We start from the raw sequence: 15,278 nt of genomic DNA on the forward strand, positions 1-15,278 counted from the left end.
GTTGTGGGTGACAGAAGTTCATTTGTGATGCAAATTCACTGAACTATGGAAATTCCATCATTCTCATGCCTCCAGCAGATGTGTCACATTCTTTGCTCACCTGCCCAGAGAAGCATCATCTACAACCAGGTCCAAACCCTGAGAATTTTCTCTGTTTAGTCTTCTAGACCTCTCTCCCAAGCCACAGTCCCTCTGAAAAAGGGAATATATAAAGTTGCCGCTGGAGCTAACGACAGAACTTTCTTAATTGTTAAAATAGATCAACTCTATCACTACGGAACCTCCATCACTGGAAGGTTTTAAAAGACAATTAGACAAACAGTGACTGGAATGGTTTTGGCAGAGATGATCCTGTTTTGAGTAGGGAGCTGGATTTAGATGGCCTTCTGAGACCCATTCCGTACTATCTCACAGATTTCATAGATTTCACAGACATTAGGGCTGGAAGGGACCTCGGAAGATCATCGAGTCCAGCCCCCTGCCCAAAGGGCAGGAAGTCAGCTGGGGTCATAGGATCCCAGCAAGATAAGCATCCAGTTTGCTCTTGAAGGTGTTCAATGTAGGCACTTGAACCACCTCTGGTGGCAGGCTGTTCCAGACCTTGGGGGCTCAGACAGTAAAGAAATTCTTCCTTATGTCCAGCCTGAAACGGTCTTGTAGTAGTTTATGACCATTCGACCTAGTTGTCATCCCTTGGGGCGCTCTGGTGAACAAACGTTCCCCCAGATACTGGTGGTCACCCCTGATAAACTTATAGGTGGCCATCAGATCACCCCTGAGCCTGCACTTTTCCAGGCTAAAGAGCCCCAGGGCTCTCAGCCTGTCATCGTAGGGTCTGCTTCCCTGACCTCTGATCATGCGCGTGGCTCTTCTCTGGACTCTCTCAAGCTTCTCCACATCCTTTTTGAATTGTGGAGCCCAAAACTGGAATCAGTACTCCAGCTGCGGCCTCACCAAGGCCGAGTACAAGGGGAGAATGACGTCCCGGGATTTGCTTGAGAAGCATCTATGGATGAAAGCCAGCGTTTTGGTCGCTTTACTAGCTGCAGCATCGCACTGCAGGCTCATGTTCATCTTGTGGTCAATGATGACCCCCAAGTCTCTTTCTTCCATAGTGCTAGCCAACATAGCACTGCCGAGCCTATAAGGATGCTGCGGGTTTTTTTTCCCAAGGTGGAGAACCTTGCATTTATCGGCGTTGAACACCATCAGATTCTCATCCTCCCATTTTCTGAGCCTGTCCAGGTCAGCCTGGATAACCTGCCTGTCTTCTGGTGTGGATGCTTTCCCCCAAAGTTTGGTGTCATCGGCAAACTTGGCCAGTCCGCTTCTGACTCCAGTGTCCAGATCATTAATGAAGATGTTGAACAGTATGGGTCCAAGGACAGAGCCTTGGGGGACCCCACTGGTCACAGGACACCATGATGAGTGACTTCCATCAATTACTACCCTCTGGGTCCAACCACGGAGCCAATTTTCCAGCCAGTGGACTGTGGAGGACCCAAGGCAACAATTGGCCAGTTTCTCCAAGAGGTGATCATGGGAAACCAGATCGAAGGCTTTTTGGAAGTCAAGATATATGACATCAATCTCTTCTCCCTTGTCCAGGTGATAGGTCACCTGGTCGTAGAAGGAAATGAGATTGGTCAAGCAAGACCTACCCGCAACAAACCCGTGCTGGCTATCCCTTAAGATGTTGGCGTCGGCCAGTCCATTAAGGATGGCCTCTTTAATAAACTTTTCTAAGATCTTCCCCGGGATAGAAGTCCGGCTAATGGGCCTATAGTTAGCCTGATCCACTTTCCTCCCTTTCTTGAAGATAGGCACCACATTGGCCTTCTTCCAGTCTTCGGGCACTACCTAACTCTGAATGATGCAAGGCAATGCCATCTACCAAGAACTAAGCACCGTGATGCTGAAACCCTCTCAGCCTAAGCTGTCTAGGGCATGCAATAGGCAAGAAGTCCTTCTCAGGTCACCTAAAAAAGCAGCACTGGGCACAGCTCACTGAGCTGGTGTGCAATCAAATTAAGATGCACCTGTAAAAATCTTACCCAAGAACTTTGGGCTTCATTACCTCAAAATCCTTGTAACCTTACTGCCTTTCCCTGCTGGTAACAGTCTTAACAATCACACGAATTTTAATCTGAAGTACAGCAAAGGACAGGAATCACAAATCAGGTAATTGCAGATTGCAGATTTCATTCCCTTAGACTGAGAACCTGCTGCCTCAGAGAAAGGCAACAATTCTCCAAAAGGATAAACTAAGTATCAAGTTAAAGGTGCATACTTTGGGAGAAACTCCCCGATGTTAATAAGACAATAAAAAAGAATGAGCAAAAATAGATTTAATCAGGGAAAAAAACAATAGACAAAAGGAGAGCATTCCTGAAGTAGTAAAATAGCTTAAGCATTCTGGATCTGCTACCTTGATCTTCCAGTTGAACTTTCACAAGTGAGTTCTCTGCTACTTTTTCCCTGGCTCTTTCTTCTTCTTGTGACCACTGCATGTGGTCCCTGCAAAAAGACAGTTGGAGAACTTGCCTTTGAATATGATTTTTTATAACCTTTTTTGGAGGTTGGTCACAAATTAGCTAGACTGTATATTCCAGTGTCATACAAGTACATTCTGGTGCAAGCTGTTCTTTCACAGTGCTGAAGCAATCTGGAACTCCTACAGTTCTTATGTTTAGTTTCTTTGCTTTGTTCTGAATCCCAGCAGCCCCTGTGCCAACAGATAATATAATGTCCTCTCCTAACTGTACATCCTCATAGCTGATCATTTGAATGACTCTGTGGTATGTTGTCTTTTTCTTGCTCTCTCTGTGCAACATTCTGCAAATTTCCCTTTCCTCAGTGATTTGTTCTCACATTGGCCAGGGTGGAAACTGTAGTGCTTTTTATATTTTTGTATTTTAAATAAATTTGTCTTGCTAGACTGCATTTACCTAAACTTTCCTGTTCTTGTTGAGTTGCTTTGTTTTGTTGGAGTGAAATATTTTATGTTATATTCCAACTAGGGCTGTTATCACAGTTAACTTATGCGATTAATGCAAAAACAAATGATTGCATTATTTTTTTTAATCGCACACATCATTTTGACCAGCAGAGAGGATCAGCTCTGGACCAGCTGGAACCTGTGTGCACAGACCCAACCCTGGCTTGCCCTGAGCCTGCTCCAGACTCGCCCACCCATACTGAGCAGTGGCAGCAGCTGGGGAGAAGCTGCTACTCGGCATGGGGGTAAAGCGGCCCCTCTCCCTCATTACCAGGCCCAGGCTGCCCTGAAGCTTCTCTCCATGGCCATCTCTGCCACCTCTAGGCTGCCCTGCGGGACAGTCACGCCAGTGCAGAGGAGCTGCAGGGCAGCCCATGCACAGGCTCCGGGCAGCTGCAGCAAGAAGGGCCCAGAAGCGGTGAGGGGCCACTTTTCCCCTGTGCCGAGTAGCAGCTACTGCCCAGCCACTGCTGCTGTTCTGCATGGGCAGATGAGTTTGGAGCAGGTGCAGGGTGGGCCAGGGTTGGAGCTGTTTGCATGGGTTCTGGCTGCTCCACTCTGGCCAGGGTGAGTCTGGAGCAGGCAGGGATGGGACAAGGTCGGGGCTGAAGCTGTGTGCTCTTGGTGGTGGCGGGGAGGACCCGCAGGGCGCACAGGATTCTGGACTGTTGGGTGGGGGGTGCTGATTATTGTTTAACTGTATGATTAAAATTGCAAGTAATTGCAACTTTTTAAAGAATCTTGCAATTAATTGCAATTTAAAAAAAAAGCATTTGTCAGCCCTAATTCCAACAAAAACAAAGTAGCACTGGAACTTTTTCTCTGCTAGTTTACAGTTATAAAATATGGTATCCTGGTGTGGTGAAACATGGCAGATAACTGTACTTTTTAGGAACATATGAAACAATTTGATCAGAGAATATTTTAGTTGGCATTTGTAACTAGGTTTCGCAGTTTCCATTTTGCTAAGGCACTATACATCCAACGGAAATGGCAGCTGCAAAGATGCTGCTATGGAACTTTTAATAACCAAACTGAGATAAAGATCCTCTCTATGGCCAGTTAATGACTTGCAAATGTCAACCAGACTGGAGTTCATGAATACTGGAACCAATGTTCTAGCATCATGCTATGTTTAGATCTTTCAAAACATTTCTGTTTTTTTCCAAATGTGAGCAAATTACTAGGACTGACACAGAAGCTAGACTGCAGTCTGTATGGGTTAAAAGTTTTAAGTTTTTGTGTATTAGAGATAGAGATAAAACACCAGTGACTGGAATTTCCATCCAAAGATTAAGGAAGAGAGATTTCCAGCTGCAAATGGGACAAAAATCTTAGGCATTTTTGGATTAGCATACACCTTGTAAGTTAGCTCTGTCTGACCATATGAATAGATTTTCTAAGTCATTTTAGACATAATACAGATTCTGATGCAAAAGAAACCACCTATTCTTCATGTTTATAATGTGGCAGACTTAAAACTGGTTTGTGAAAAGAGAAAGAGCAATCAGTCCCTGAGAAAAGACAGGCCATGGTGCAGTACTTTGTGGCTTGAGTCTATTTTACTAGGCTTATATAAAAAGTTTGGCCTGATAATATGAAATAATCATGTTACACCTTAAACAAGACAAAATAAGGAGCTGATGTTGACCACTGCTGAACTGCAATTCCCAGTAATTCTTATCTAATTCTCAGCTCATGTCCTAGAGGAACTCCTGCTCCCAAAATTAATGGATAAACTGCTGACTTCATCATGAGGTGGACTAGCCTCAAAGACTGTGCCCAGATGAGTACAGACATTTGGTTCCCCAGGGACAGCTAGCAGTGGCACACCTTGCGCCATCCACCCTCTAACATGCATCAGGTTACCCCAGGTGGGGTCAGGGGGGCTGGGGCCAGTAACTGTGCTGGCTCCAGCAGCCTTACCTGGGTTCCTGGGGGCTGGGGAAACTGCAGCTGCATCACTCCTGAAGTGGAAGCCTGGTCAGCAGCCAGGCTCTGGTTTTGGGCGGCACATGCTGCCTCCACATATGCCATACACATTTTTTCTGCACAGGTTTTTTGACTCTGGGACCTCCCCGCTTTTGTTCTGCACAAGGTAGGAGCGCGGGAAATGCCTCATCTGGATGTGGTCAATGCGTTTACTTTAACTTTGGGGACAGGAGATTTGTCTTCCTCTGTTTGAAAAACTTGTAGCTCAATTTGGGCACTGCCATAACAAAACAATCACTTCAAAGGGCACCCTTACAATAAAACTGAATTGTATTTTAACCTCTACATTCAGCTTGTACCAGGCCAAGTTCTTCTGCTGTAAAATTCCACCTGACTTGATATTTGAACATGTTAATCAACAGGCCAAAAATCTGGAAGGTGACATTTATTTTCAATAGGGCCAAGTTCCATGCCAGACTTTTCTAGGTAACTTATATCAGAAATCAATAGCCTCAGGCATGCTTTTATAATGAAAAAGAACATTTATACACTTTGAAGAAAAGTTTGTTTGAGAGAGGAGTAAGAGTAAAGGAACAAGTTTAGATGCATGTTGGTTTCAAATTAACATGTATAAAAATAATTTTGACAGTTAAACAGCACATTCACGTGGGATGTAACAAAAAAATTCTGATGAAGAGAATTACAAAGAGCAGCCTCCACATAAAGATGACCAGGGAGAAAATGCTGAACAAGCTTGTGGCAATATCAGTTCTACATTTTGCCCTCTCACCGATTCCTATGACAAATATCTGTTACAGGCAAAGAACAAAAACCAAACTCAGGTCTGATTACTATGTTTTCTTCTTAAGAGTAAATGATATAATATAGGAGCACATTCTAGACTTACTTGCAGAGTCTGATGCCTTTCTGCCAGGGTTCAGATAGCACGCAATGACAAGTGTGACCTTAATTCTCTGGCATCAGTATGAACTGTGGAGGACCAGAAAGGCAAATACTGGAACATGAATAAGAAAGAGGTGGCCTCAGGAACAAATGCTCATTGATGATAACACCACCAGGATGAAAGCGCAGATTATTCAACATCAGCTATGGTAGACGGCACTGAGTGCACATGCCTGATGTAGGTTTACCAAAACAACTGCTATACTCCCAACTCAGTCAGGGACAAAGGACATGCAGGGGCCAGAGAAAACATGTCAAGGACACCCTCAAGGTGAACATTAAGAAGCGTGACATTGACCCCACAAATTGGCAAAAACTAGCCTTGGACTGGGCTACATTGCAATGCCTTGTGAGAGAAGGTATATCTTACTTAGAAGAAAACCATCTCACCCTGGAGGTAGAAAAATTACAGAAACAGAAGGAAAGAAAAGAAGACCAAAAAATCCATGGTCTGACCCTCAACCACCACCTGTGGCATTTGCCAGGAGTCTGAGGTCCTAGGATTGGCCTTCTTAGACATCAACATACTCATTTACTCAGGGTGCACTAATAAAGATTTTTTTAGCTGATACTGATGGCTGATTATTAACCAGCCATATTAACTGATACTAATCCAATAGCCGACATGCAGCCCAGTAACTAGAGCGGCGTCTGGCCAGTAAGTCTGTGGGAGGGAAGGGGGGTGGCGGGGGCAGATCGAGGTTCCCACAGTGAAGGAGGGAGTGGGGCAGGGTCAGGCACTGCCCAGCCAGGCTGGGGGGTGGAGTGCGGAATGGAGTCACAGGTAGTTTGTCCAGGGCATGCAAGGGGGTGGGTGGTGGAGTGAGGGGCACCACCAGGGCTGGGAGGGGGCAGGGGGCTATGGATAACGAGTGAGGGGCATGGGGGGCAGGATGGGTGACTGTGGGTTGGGGGTGCAGGGCACTGGGAGTGCCCGGGGAAAGGGTTGGGGGGGTTCCATGGCTTGGGAGTGAGGGGCAACAGCATGGGCAGGGGCAGGAAACTGGCATATCAGAGCTGCTCAGTGCCACAAAGCAGCAGGGGGGACAGCTGCAGCTGGACCCGCATCCTGGTGAGCAAAGGGGGCAGAGGGAGCTCTGATTTTTTGTGATAAGAAAACCCAAAATCAAACACCAAACTATGCAGGTATTTATAATTTATTTTATTATGATGACTGAGGCACTTGTAAGCTTCCAAACTGCTTTAAAATTGTAAATATATCAATAAAACATTGTGTTCAAATAATACCTATATAGATAGTGGTGTTTCATTTTAATCATGGAAAAACATGGATTTGGGGGTTTTTAAATCAGAGAAATTTGGATCTTAATCAGAAAAGTTGGGATTTTTAAACAGAGGAAATCAGGATCCCTGGTCATGATATCATGAGTTTGAGTATGTTTGATGTAAGATACAGGCAATTCTATTCTGAGTTTATTTTACTCAGTTTCCATTAATTTTTTCTGTTAACATGAGGCTATACCATCCCTATACCTCCAAATATGAAAAAACAGACATAGTGCTGTAGAAGTGCACTGATACATCGGTCCATATTGTATTGGCACCAATAAAAGGAAAATTGACATTATTGGCAACTGGCTTTTTTTGGCTGTGGCTGATAATGTTGCCAATAAATGCCGTGTGCATGCGTGCAGCCACAGCATGCATGTGCCCAGCAGTGCAGCCTGGCAGCTTGGAGAGCAGCATCTGACTGGTAAGTCTGGAGGGGCAGAAGGGGCATGAGGGGGAAGCGGTATGGGGAGGACAGATCAAGGCTCCCGCGGTGAGGGAGGGAGTGGGGATGGGGTAGCGGCAGGCACTGCCCAGCTGGGGCAGGGTGTGGGACAGAGCCATGGTTCTTCCAGGGAGTGCCAGGGGCCTCTCACAACAGTGCGCACCCTCAGGGGAGGCATGAGGGCACGTGCCCCCTGGATCTGTGTGCGGGGTGAGGGCAGGTTGCCCACTACATGCTTAGAGCCATGGGTGCTCCAGCGTCTTCCTAGAGGCTATGCTCGGAAGCCTGGAAGGGGTGGGGCAGGTGGCAGCAACATTGGGAGTGGGGCTACGAGGGGGCTAGAGCCACCCCAAACATTGCCGTAGTCCCCCCTCCCAGTGCCACTGCCACCTGCCCTGCCTGCCTGGCCCAAGCACAAACATCCGGAAGAGGCTGGAGCAGCCCTGCCCCAAGTGTGCAGCGGCAGCCCACTCTCACCCTGTGCACAGATCCAGGGGGGCACATGCCCCCCCATGCCTCCCCCAGGGGTGCATGCAGCAGCAGGAGCCACTCCCCCCCACACCTCTGGATGAGCCATCAGCTCTGTGCCAGCACCCCATCCTGCCCTGGCTGGGCAGCACCTGCCCCTGCCCCAATCTCTTCTTCACCGCAGGGGCCTCAATCTGCTCCCCAATGCCCCTTCCCAGACCCATGCCACTTCCCCCACAGACTTACCAGCTGGATGCTGCCAGGCTGCATACTGGAAATTGGATTGGTATCGGCCAATATGGCTGGTCAATAATCGGCTATAGATATTGGCCCAAAAAATCTTTATTGGTACAAAAATCTATATCAGCAGAATACAGATCTTAAGAGAAGCATATTTTTCACCATTGTTTGTATCATTCATTATTGTCAGGAAAAAATCACTCAACAAATATTTAGGGACATATATATGTATAGGAAGCAAAATAAACACTTTAAGCAAAGACCCATAACTCTACCAATAAATCCCACTCAAGTTTAGCTGATAAGGCAAGGATATTTACTAACTAACAGTAGTAAATGAATCATAGGATTATAGACAATTAGGGTTGGGAAGGACCACAGGAAGTCCATCTAGTCCAACCCCATGCTCAAAGCAGGACCATCCCCAACTAGATCATCCCAGCCAAGGCTCTGTCTTAAAAACCTCCATCGATGGAGATTCCACAACCTCTCTCGGTAACTTCTTCCAGTGCATTACTACCCCCTCCTCATAAGAATTTTTTTCCTAATATCTACCCTAAACTTCCCTTGCTGCAACTTGAGATAATTGCTCCTTGTTCTGTCATCTGCCACCACTGAGAAAAGTCTAGCTCCATCCTTTTTTGAATCCCTCCTTCTGGTAGTTGAAGGCTGCTGTTAAATCCCCTCTCAGTCTTCTCTTCTGTGGACTAAATGGGCATTTATATAGGTGCTCCAGGAGTGGGGGGGAAAGGGGAGGTGCTCCAAGTGCCGCTTTAATTAAAGACCCCAGAGCGTCACGTGTATCAGCATCCCCTTGCTGAAAAATGATGGTAAGGGCACTTTAAAGCTTTTGTTAAAGCGCCCCTGCTGCCATTTTTCTGCACGGGGATGCTGATACATGTGACACTGGAGTCTGCTGGACCGCAGTAATTACCACGCTCGAGCACACTTGATTAATCAAGTCTGCTCTGACGTGCTGTAATTACAGCCTCACTGCACATGTATAGGTACCCAATAAGCCCAGTTCCCTCAGCCTCTCCTCAGGAGTCATGTACTCCAGCCCCCTAATATTTTCTGTTGCCCTCCACTGGATTCTCTCCAATTCATCCACATCCTTTCCGTAGTGCAGTGCCCAAAACTGGACACAGTACTCCAGATGTGGCCTCAACAGTGCCAAATAGAGGGGAAGAATCACTTCCCTCAGTCTGCTGGCAACACTCCTACTAATGCAATATATATATTAACGTAGCATAGCAACAGAAAGAAAAATCTTTCAAAACATCTCATTATTTAATAAACTTCTAAACTGTGAAGTTTCCCCTTTTGAAATACCACCACCTTTTGTTATGTATAGGTACATGAATGAAGTCACAGCTTGGTCCTACCCAAGCGGAAAGCTTGCTTGTTCCACACAGCTACTAAAGGATCCAAAAAAGGTTTAGAACAATATAGTTTAGATTTTTTCCTGCAAAGTATATATTTACATTCCCATGCTAATATTTTGGTGGAGACTGATCTCAGTGTTTCCTATTTAAATGACCTATTGCGTATACTTATTTATTGCCAAAATTCTATTACAACCAATTTGAAAAAACTGACTAGATTTACCTGACAAACAGATTTAAAAATATAAAAACCTTATGTCCCCTAACCCAATATCTTCCCTCTGACAGGTCCACACAAGATGCTTCAGAGGATGACAGGAGAACCTTGCAATAGGCAGGTGTGAGAGAACCTTCCTTCCATGCCCAAAATGTTAGGTCTCACTCTAATCTCCAATATTTAGAGACTGGCTTAAACCTGAGTTAAACCTGGAAGCATGATGGTTAATACCCCTTTCAGTGTTTCTTTTGACACAATCTGTAATGATCAGATAAACTCGCTACCAATGGAAATGTCCGATTCCTTGTAAAACCTTGTTACGATTTTAGCCTCAACCAGTAATGATAAATTCCAAGGGTGAATTGCATATTGTAAAGAATGAATTTCTTTTTATCAGTTTTGAATTTCCCATCTGTTAGAATAGTGAGGTAGTGGAATAGACTGTCTAGGGAAGTTGTGGACTCTTCATCACTAGAGGTGTTCATAATGAAAGTTACCCAGCCACTAGTCAGGGATGCATAGCTATGCCTATGTTCTACTATGGGTATTTCTAGGCTTTGCTGGCTGCAATGTGGGGACAAGAAGGAATTTTTCCCCTCCTGCTGCTACGTGTGTCAGGGTGGGGTTTTTTAAGGCTTCCTCAGAAGCACTACATGTTGGCTGTAACCAAGGCTGGGGATTTTGACTGTGGTGTGCCAGTGCCCTTTCTAGGACTTAAATCAGGAGGTTCCTGGCTTAAGAGTCTTGTCGCTCTGCTCAGGGTCAGAATGATTGCCATATTTGGGTTCAGGAAGGAATTTTACCCCATAGTCAGATTGGTACAGACTGTGGGGGGTTTTGCCTTCCTCTATAGCAGAGGTCATGGTCCTCTTTTTGGGACCTCTCAAGCATATTTTAACAACCTTTTCAGCAGCAGGTCACTCATTGGCCACTTTGTCTCCCTGCTTTATCTGCTACAGGTTAGGGTGTTATGTTTTGTGGTAGTGTTGGGGTTGACTATGAAGTTTTGCTAGTAAATTAAATAATGGATTTGTATAGGATAGTTTAGATAGGGATGATCCTGCCTCATGCAGGAGGCTGAACTAGATGACTTCTGGAGGTCGCTTCTAGACGTACTTTTCTATTATTTTTATTAATGTCCCCATATTCTTTAATTATAAAATTGGAGAATAAAACTTCCTGATTTCTTTTCTCTGTTTCATTCACTTTTAAACTTTTATTTAGATCCCTCTTATTTATCTCCATGATAAAGTAAAAAATCCCAGTCTTTTCACTCTCTCCTTACAATAGAGCTTTTCCATACCCTTTACCCTTGATCATTCTTGTCACTCTTTCAAATTTCCTAAATTCTGCCATATGCTTTTTCAAGATAGGGTGTGCACCACACAGTAAACCAGATGATTAATTTACATGAAAATATTATAATAGTCTCTGTATTATCTGCAGTTCTATTCTTTAATTATCCAACCTTCTTGTTTGCTTTTTTGACCATGTTATATATCATACAGAGATACTTGCTGACTTGTCTATGGTGATGCCCAAGTCACATTCTTGAGTTGATTTAATTAATTTAAAAGCCTGGAAGATGCACATGATTCCATATTCCCTTCCAACTTTTAATTTATCAATACAGGAAATCCTTGTTATTCACGGGTTCGGCATTTGCAGTTTCAAATATTCACGAATGCCAAACCCGCATTTTAAATACACTTTAAGCACTTACGGGAGCTCCTTGGGAACTCCGTGCTTGCTACCACCAGGCTCCCACTAACGCCTCCAGAACCATGCCTCCCCCCAGCTACAGCCACCAGGGGCACTGTGTTCATGTACGCAGTGCCTTAGTCATGGATTTCACCATTTGCAGGGAATACAAGAACATATCCCCCGCAAATGGTGAGGGTCGCTTGTACTGAATTTCATTTGCCTTTGTGTTGCACGTTCACCAAGATTGTTCAGGTTTCACTGAATTTCTTTGACGTCCTCTCTATTCCCAATTAACCTGAATAATTTTGTGCTACCTGCAAATGTTGCCACCTTGATACTAATCACCCTTTCCAGCTCTTTAATAAACAGATTAAGCAGTACACCTCTTGTATGGAACTTTAAGGCATCTTATCAGCAATTTTTTGCCAGAATGAAGAAGGAAGGGATAAGACTGGCACCCAGGGTGGGTGTAGTGCTTAATTTTTGCACACAACATCAAGCTTGAAGAGGCATCTTACCAAATGTTATGTTAAAAAACTTTAGTCGGATCAGTTAAAATCCGTGACCCAAGTGGAATGGTTGGTCATTTGGTACTCTGGCATCTTTGCTGCATGTTGCTTTTCCTCAGATATGAAGCAGAAAATCTTTTAATGAAATTCATTTTGATCAGAGACCTGTAAAAACACAATTAAGAGAAATTATAACTTTGTTGAAACCTAATTGGTTATGTCACTTTAAAAGAAAATCTGATCAAGTAGTCTGTTTGTAATATGAGCTTTAATAATCTGCCTTTTAATTACATCAATGAAAATGATTGGTTTTTTTAAAATAGTAACTTCTCTCATGAGTGCTGAAAATTCACACAACCTAAAATAAACCACTGTGAGGGAAGAAAAGCTGATAGTTAGATTACCCACTGCATTTTAAAGTACCTATCAGAAAGCAATAGCTGAAGACAGCCATATATGTTAAATCAATAAGTTCATGCATTAATTTTAACTGACTAATGTTAAATGTTATTATTGTGAATGTAGATTATTTTATTTTTACCTTGACACTATCCCTTTAAAAATATATTACAAAGAAGAAAAAAAAGAAGCTATTTGTTGTAGTGAGAATACATTGATATTCTGTTTGACATTTTATCCCACTCACTGGGTTATGATTTTCAAAGGATTTCATTCTAAAGCTGATAATGTGGTTTCACTTTTTCGATTAGAAAGTGAAAGACTCAGAGAAGCATTTATATATAATATACACCAGAGACCTTTCCAAAATTTCTCCTGTGTAATGTTGTATTTTGTATTCAATATTTCCACTTAAGTGAATATTTGTAAATGTTAATTCTGCATTCACGTGAATTATAACATGCTTGAGATTTTTCTGTTAAACATATAATTCTGCCTTGCATCTCTGCATTCTTACATTACACTTACTAAAAAATGGTGACTCTGAATCTATTCAAACCTGTCCAATAAAGAAAGATCACAAGTGTGCTGCAGCTATTACTAGCACTCTGTCTTCTTGTTTTTGGCATGTTCTGGTTAACACAAGCTCTTTTTAGGAGAAAAGTAAAATGAAATGCTCTACCTACTACTTTTACCCTGATGTGCTTTTGTTCTTTTTTTTCCTTCAAATGCTCTGCATATGACTGAAAACGCTACTAACAGTCATTATTTTTAGAGTGCTCCCTCTACACAAAGTGTGCATATAAATGTGATGCACTGGGAATACAAAATGCAATCACAAAGAAGTAAGCACTATTTAAATATAGACATTTTGTAAAACACTCTGTGCGAACCTGCTAAAGAAGTGAAGATTTTTATCCTTAGAGGGAGGAAAGTAGTAATCACTGTCTGATCAGACATCTTGTACTAGAACCAAAAAAACCCATTTAGACACATATATACAGCCACACAAAGCTGTGTAAATGAATCAATTCAGTTAATTGAACTGCTCCCAATTAAAAGGTGCACTTTTGAATAAGTCACATATTAACAGTATTGTTTATTCATTCTAAGTCTTTAAAAAAGAGAGAAGGTATTTCATTTTCTGTTTTTGAAGGTTTAAAAATATACTGACCTGTTGGTTGCCAATGTTTAATGAAACTACTGGTACATCAGGACTATTATACCTTCAGTGTATTAGTATTTTTGCCAGTCCAGGTGTTCCTTATTGCATGCAATTTTACATGGTAAAATGTAGCATGTAATCATATAGCAGAATTATTTCTTAGATCAACATTATATTTCTAATGCTGATCAGTTAATTATGACGTTGTTTGGCAACACACATTTGGGTAACTGAAACAGTCATTCGAATTTACGATAAAACTTCCAGAGTAAAATTATTTAGGCTCTGATTCTGCAAAAGCTCGTGCATGAGCTGTCATATTGATTCCACTGGCACTATGTACATGCAAAAAAGCTAAGAATGCGTGTAAGACTTTTGCAGGATTAAGACTGGCTATTTCATTTACAATCAAATAGCTGGCTTGTATACTAGCATCATCAGCAAAATGTGTAGCCAGGCCTGCACACACAGTTATCAGTATGAGGACTGCACATACAGAGTTACATTTTATATAGCTGCTAAAATTAAAAATTAATATAAACCAACAATTGCTGCATAATGTTGAATTTACAACAAGGTGAAATGAATGCTTTCTCAAAAAAGACAACCCTCCCCCGCAACTGACAAACACCAAACCAAAATGTTTAGTCAATTTGGGGCACGGGGTGCCATGTGCATATATGCACATGCACACATGCCAGGCAGCCTGGAGAGTAACTCCTGCAGGTGAGTCTGGGGGGGGTGGGAATTGAGGCCCCCCATAGGGAGGGAGAAAGGGAGTTGGGCAGGGCTGGGGCGATGTATAAGGCTTGGGACCCAGCACTGGAATGCATGGCTGTAGGGCCCTGGCAGGGCGTAGGACAGGGCCGCAGGCGGCTCATCCAGAGGGGCGGGGGTAGGGCTGGTTCCCTGTTGCTGCATGCACTCCTGGGGGAGCACATGTCCCTCAGATTTGTGTGGGGTGGATGTGGGCTGCCTGCTGTGGGCTCAGGCTCCCCACCCTGCTGCCCTCCTCCCGGGGCCTCCAGGGCCCAGTGAGCAGGACCTGGCATGGCAGAGCAGAGTAGGGCTAAAGGGGGGGGGGCGGGAGAATCTCCTTGCCACTGCAAGCCCTGCACCACCCTGACGAGGCACCCCCTACCTGCCCAGCAGCAGCTGGGCTGCCAGTGCAGAGCTGTATCCCTTGCAGGTAGGGGGAGCCTCGCCAGGCCAGCACAGGGCTTGTAGCGGCAAGGAGCTTCCCTGCCTGGCCCCACTCTGCCCTGTCATGCTGGGTCCTGCCCACTGGGCCAGGAAGGCCCTGGAGGGAGGGCAGCAGGGCAGGAAGCCTGAGCCTGCAGTGGCCAGCCCACTCCTGCCCCACCTCCTGATGGGCTCCGCTCTGACCATGCTGCCTATGGGGAAGGGGGAGCCGGGCTCCGCACTCTGCTCTGCTGCAGCAGTTGCTGCCCTCCGGCAGGTGGCAACCTGGGCTTGGGCGCTGCTGCAGAGGGCAGGGGGCTGCAGACCCAGGTCCCTGGTCCCATAGCCCTGGCAGCTGCGGGCCCCCTCTGGAAGAGCTAG

General features: G+C 44.4%; 1 protein-coding gene across 1 annotated transcript in view; it reads right to left on the bottom strand.

Annotated features, from left to right (window-relative positions):
• METTL8 (methyltransferase like 8) overlaps positions 1-15,278 on the bottom strand; it is a 46,193-nt gene that overhangs the window by 19,573 nt on the left and 11,342 nt on the right. Inside the window, 3 exon segments of the mRNA XM_025200511.1 lie at positions 2,426-2,517; positions 5,838-5,920; positions 12,161-12,316. Coding sequence (XP_025056296.1) covers positions 2,426-2,510 — 85 coding nt within the window. The 5' untranslated portion in view covers positions 2,511-2,517; positions 5,838-5,920; positions 12,161-12,316.

This window comes from Alligator sinensis, unplaced genomic scaffold (genome assembly GCF_000455745.1).
Source record: "Alligator sinensis unplaced genomic scaffold, ASM45574v1 scaffold321_1, whole genome shotgun sequence".
Classification (NCBI taxonomy): domain Eukaryota; kingdom Metazoa; phylum Chordata; order Crocodylia; family Alligatoridae; genus Alligator; species Alligator sinensis.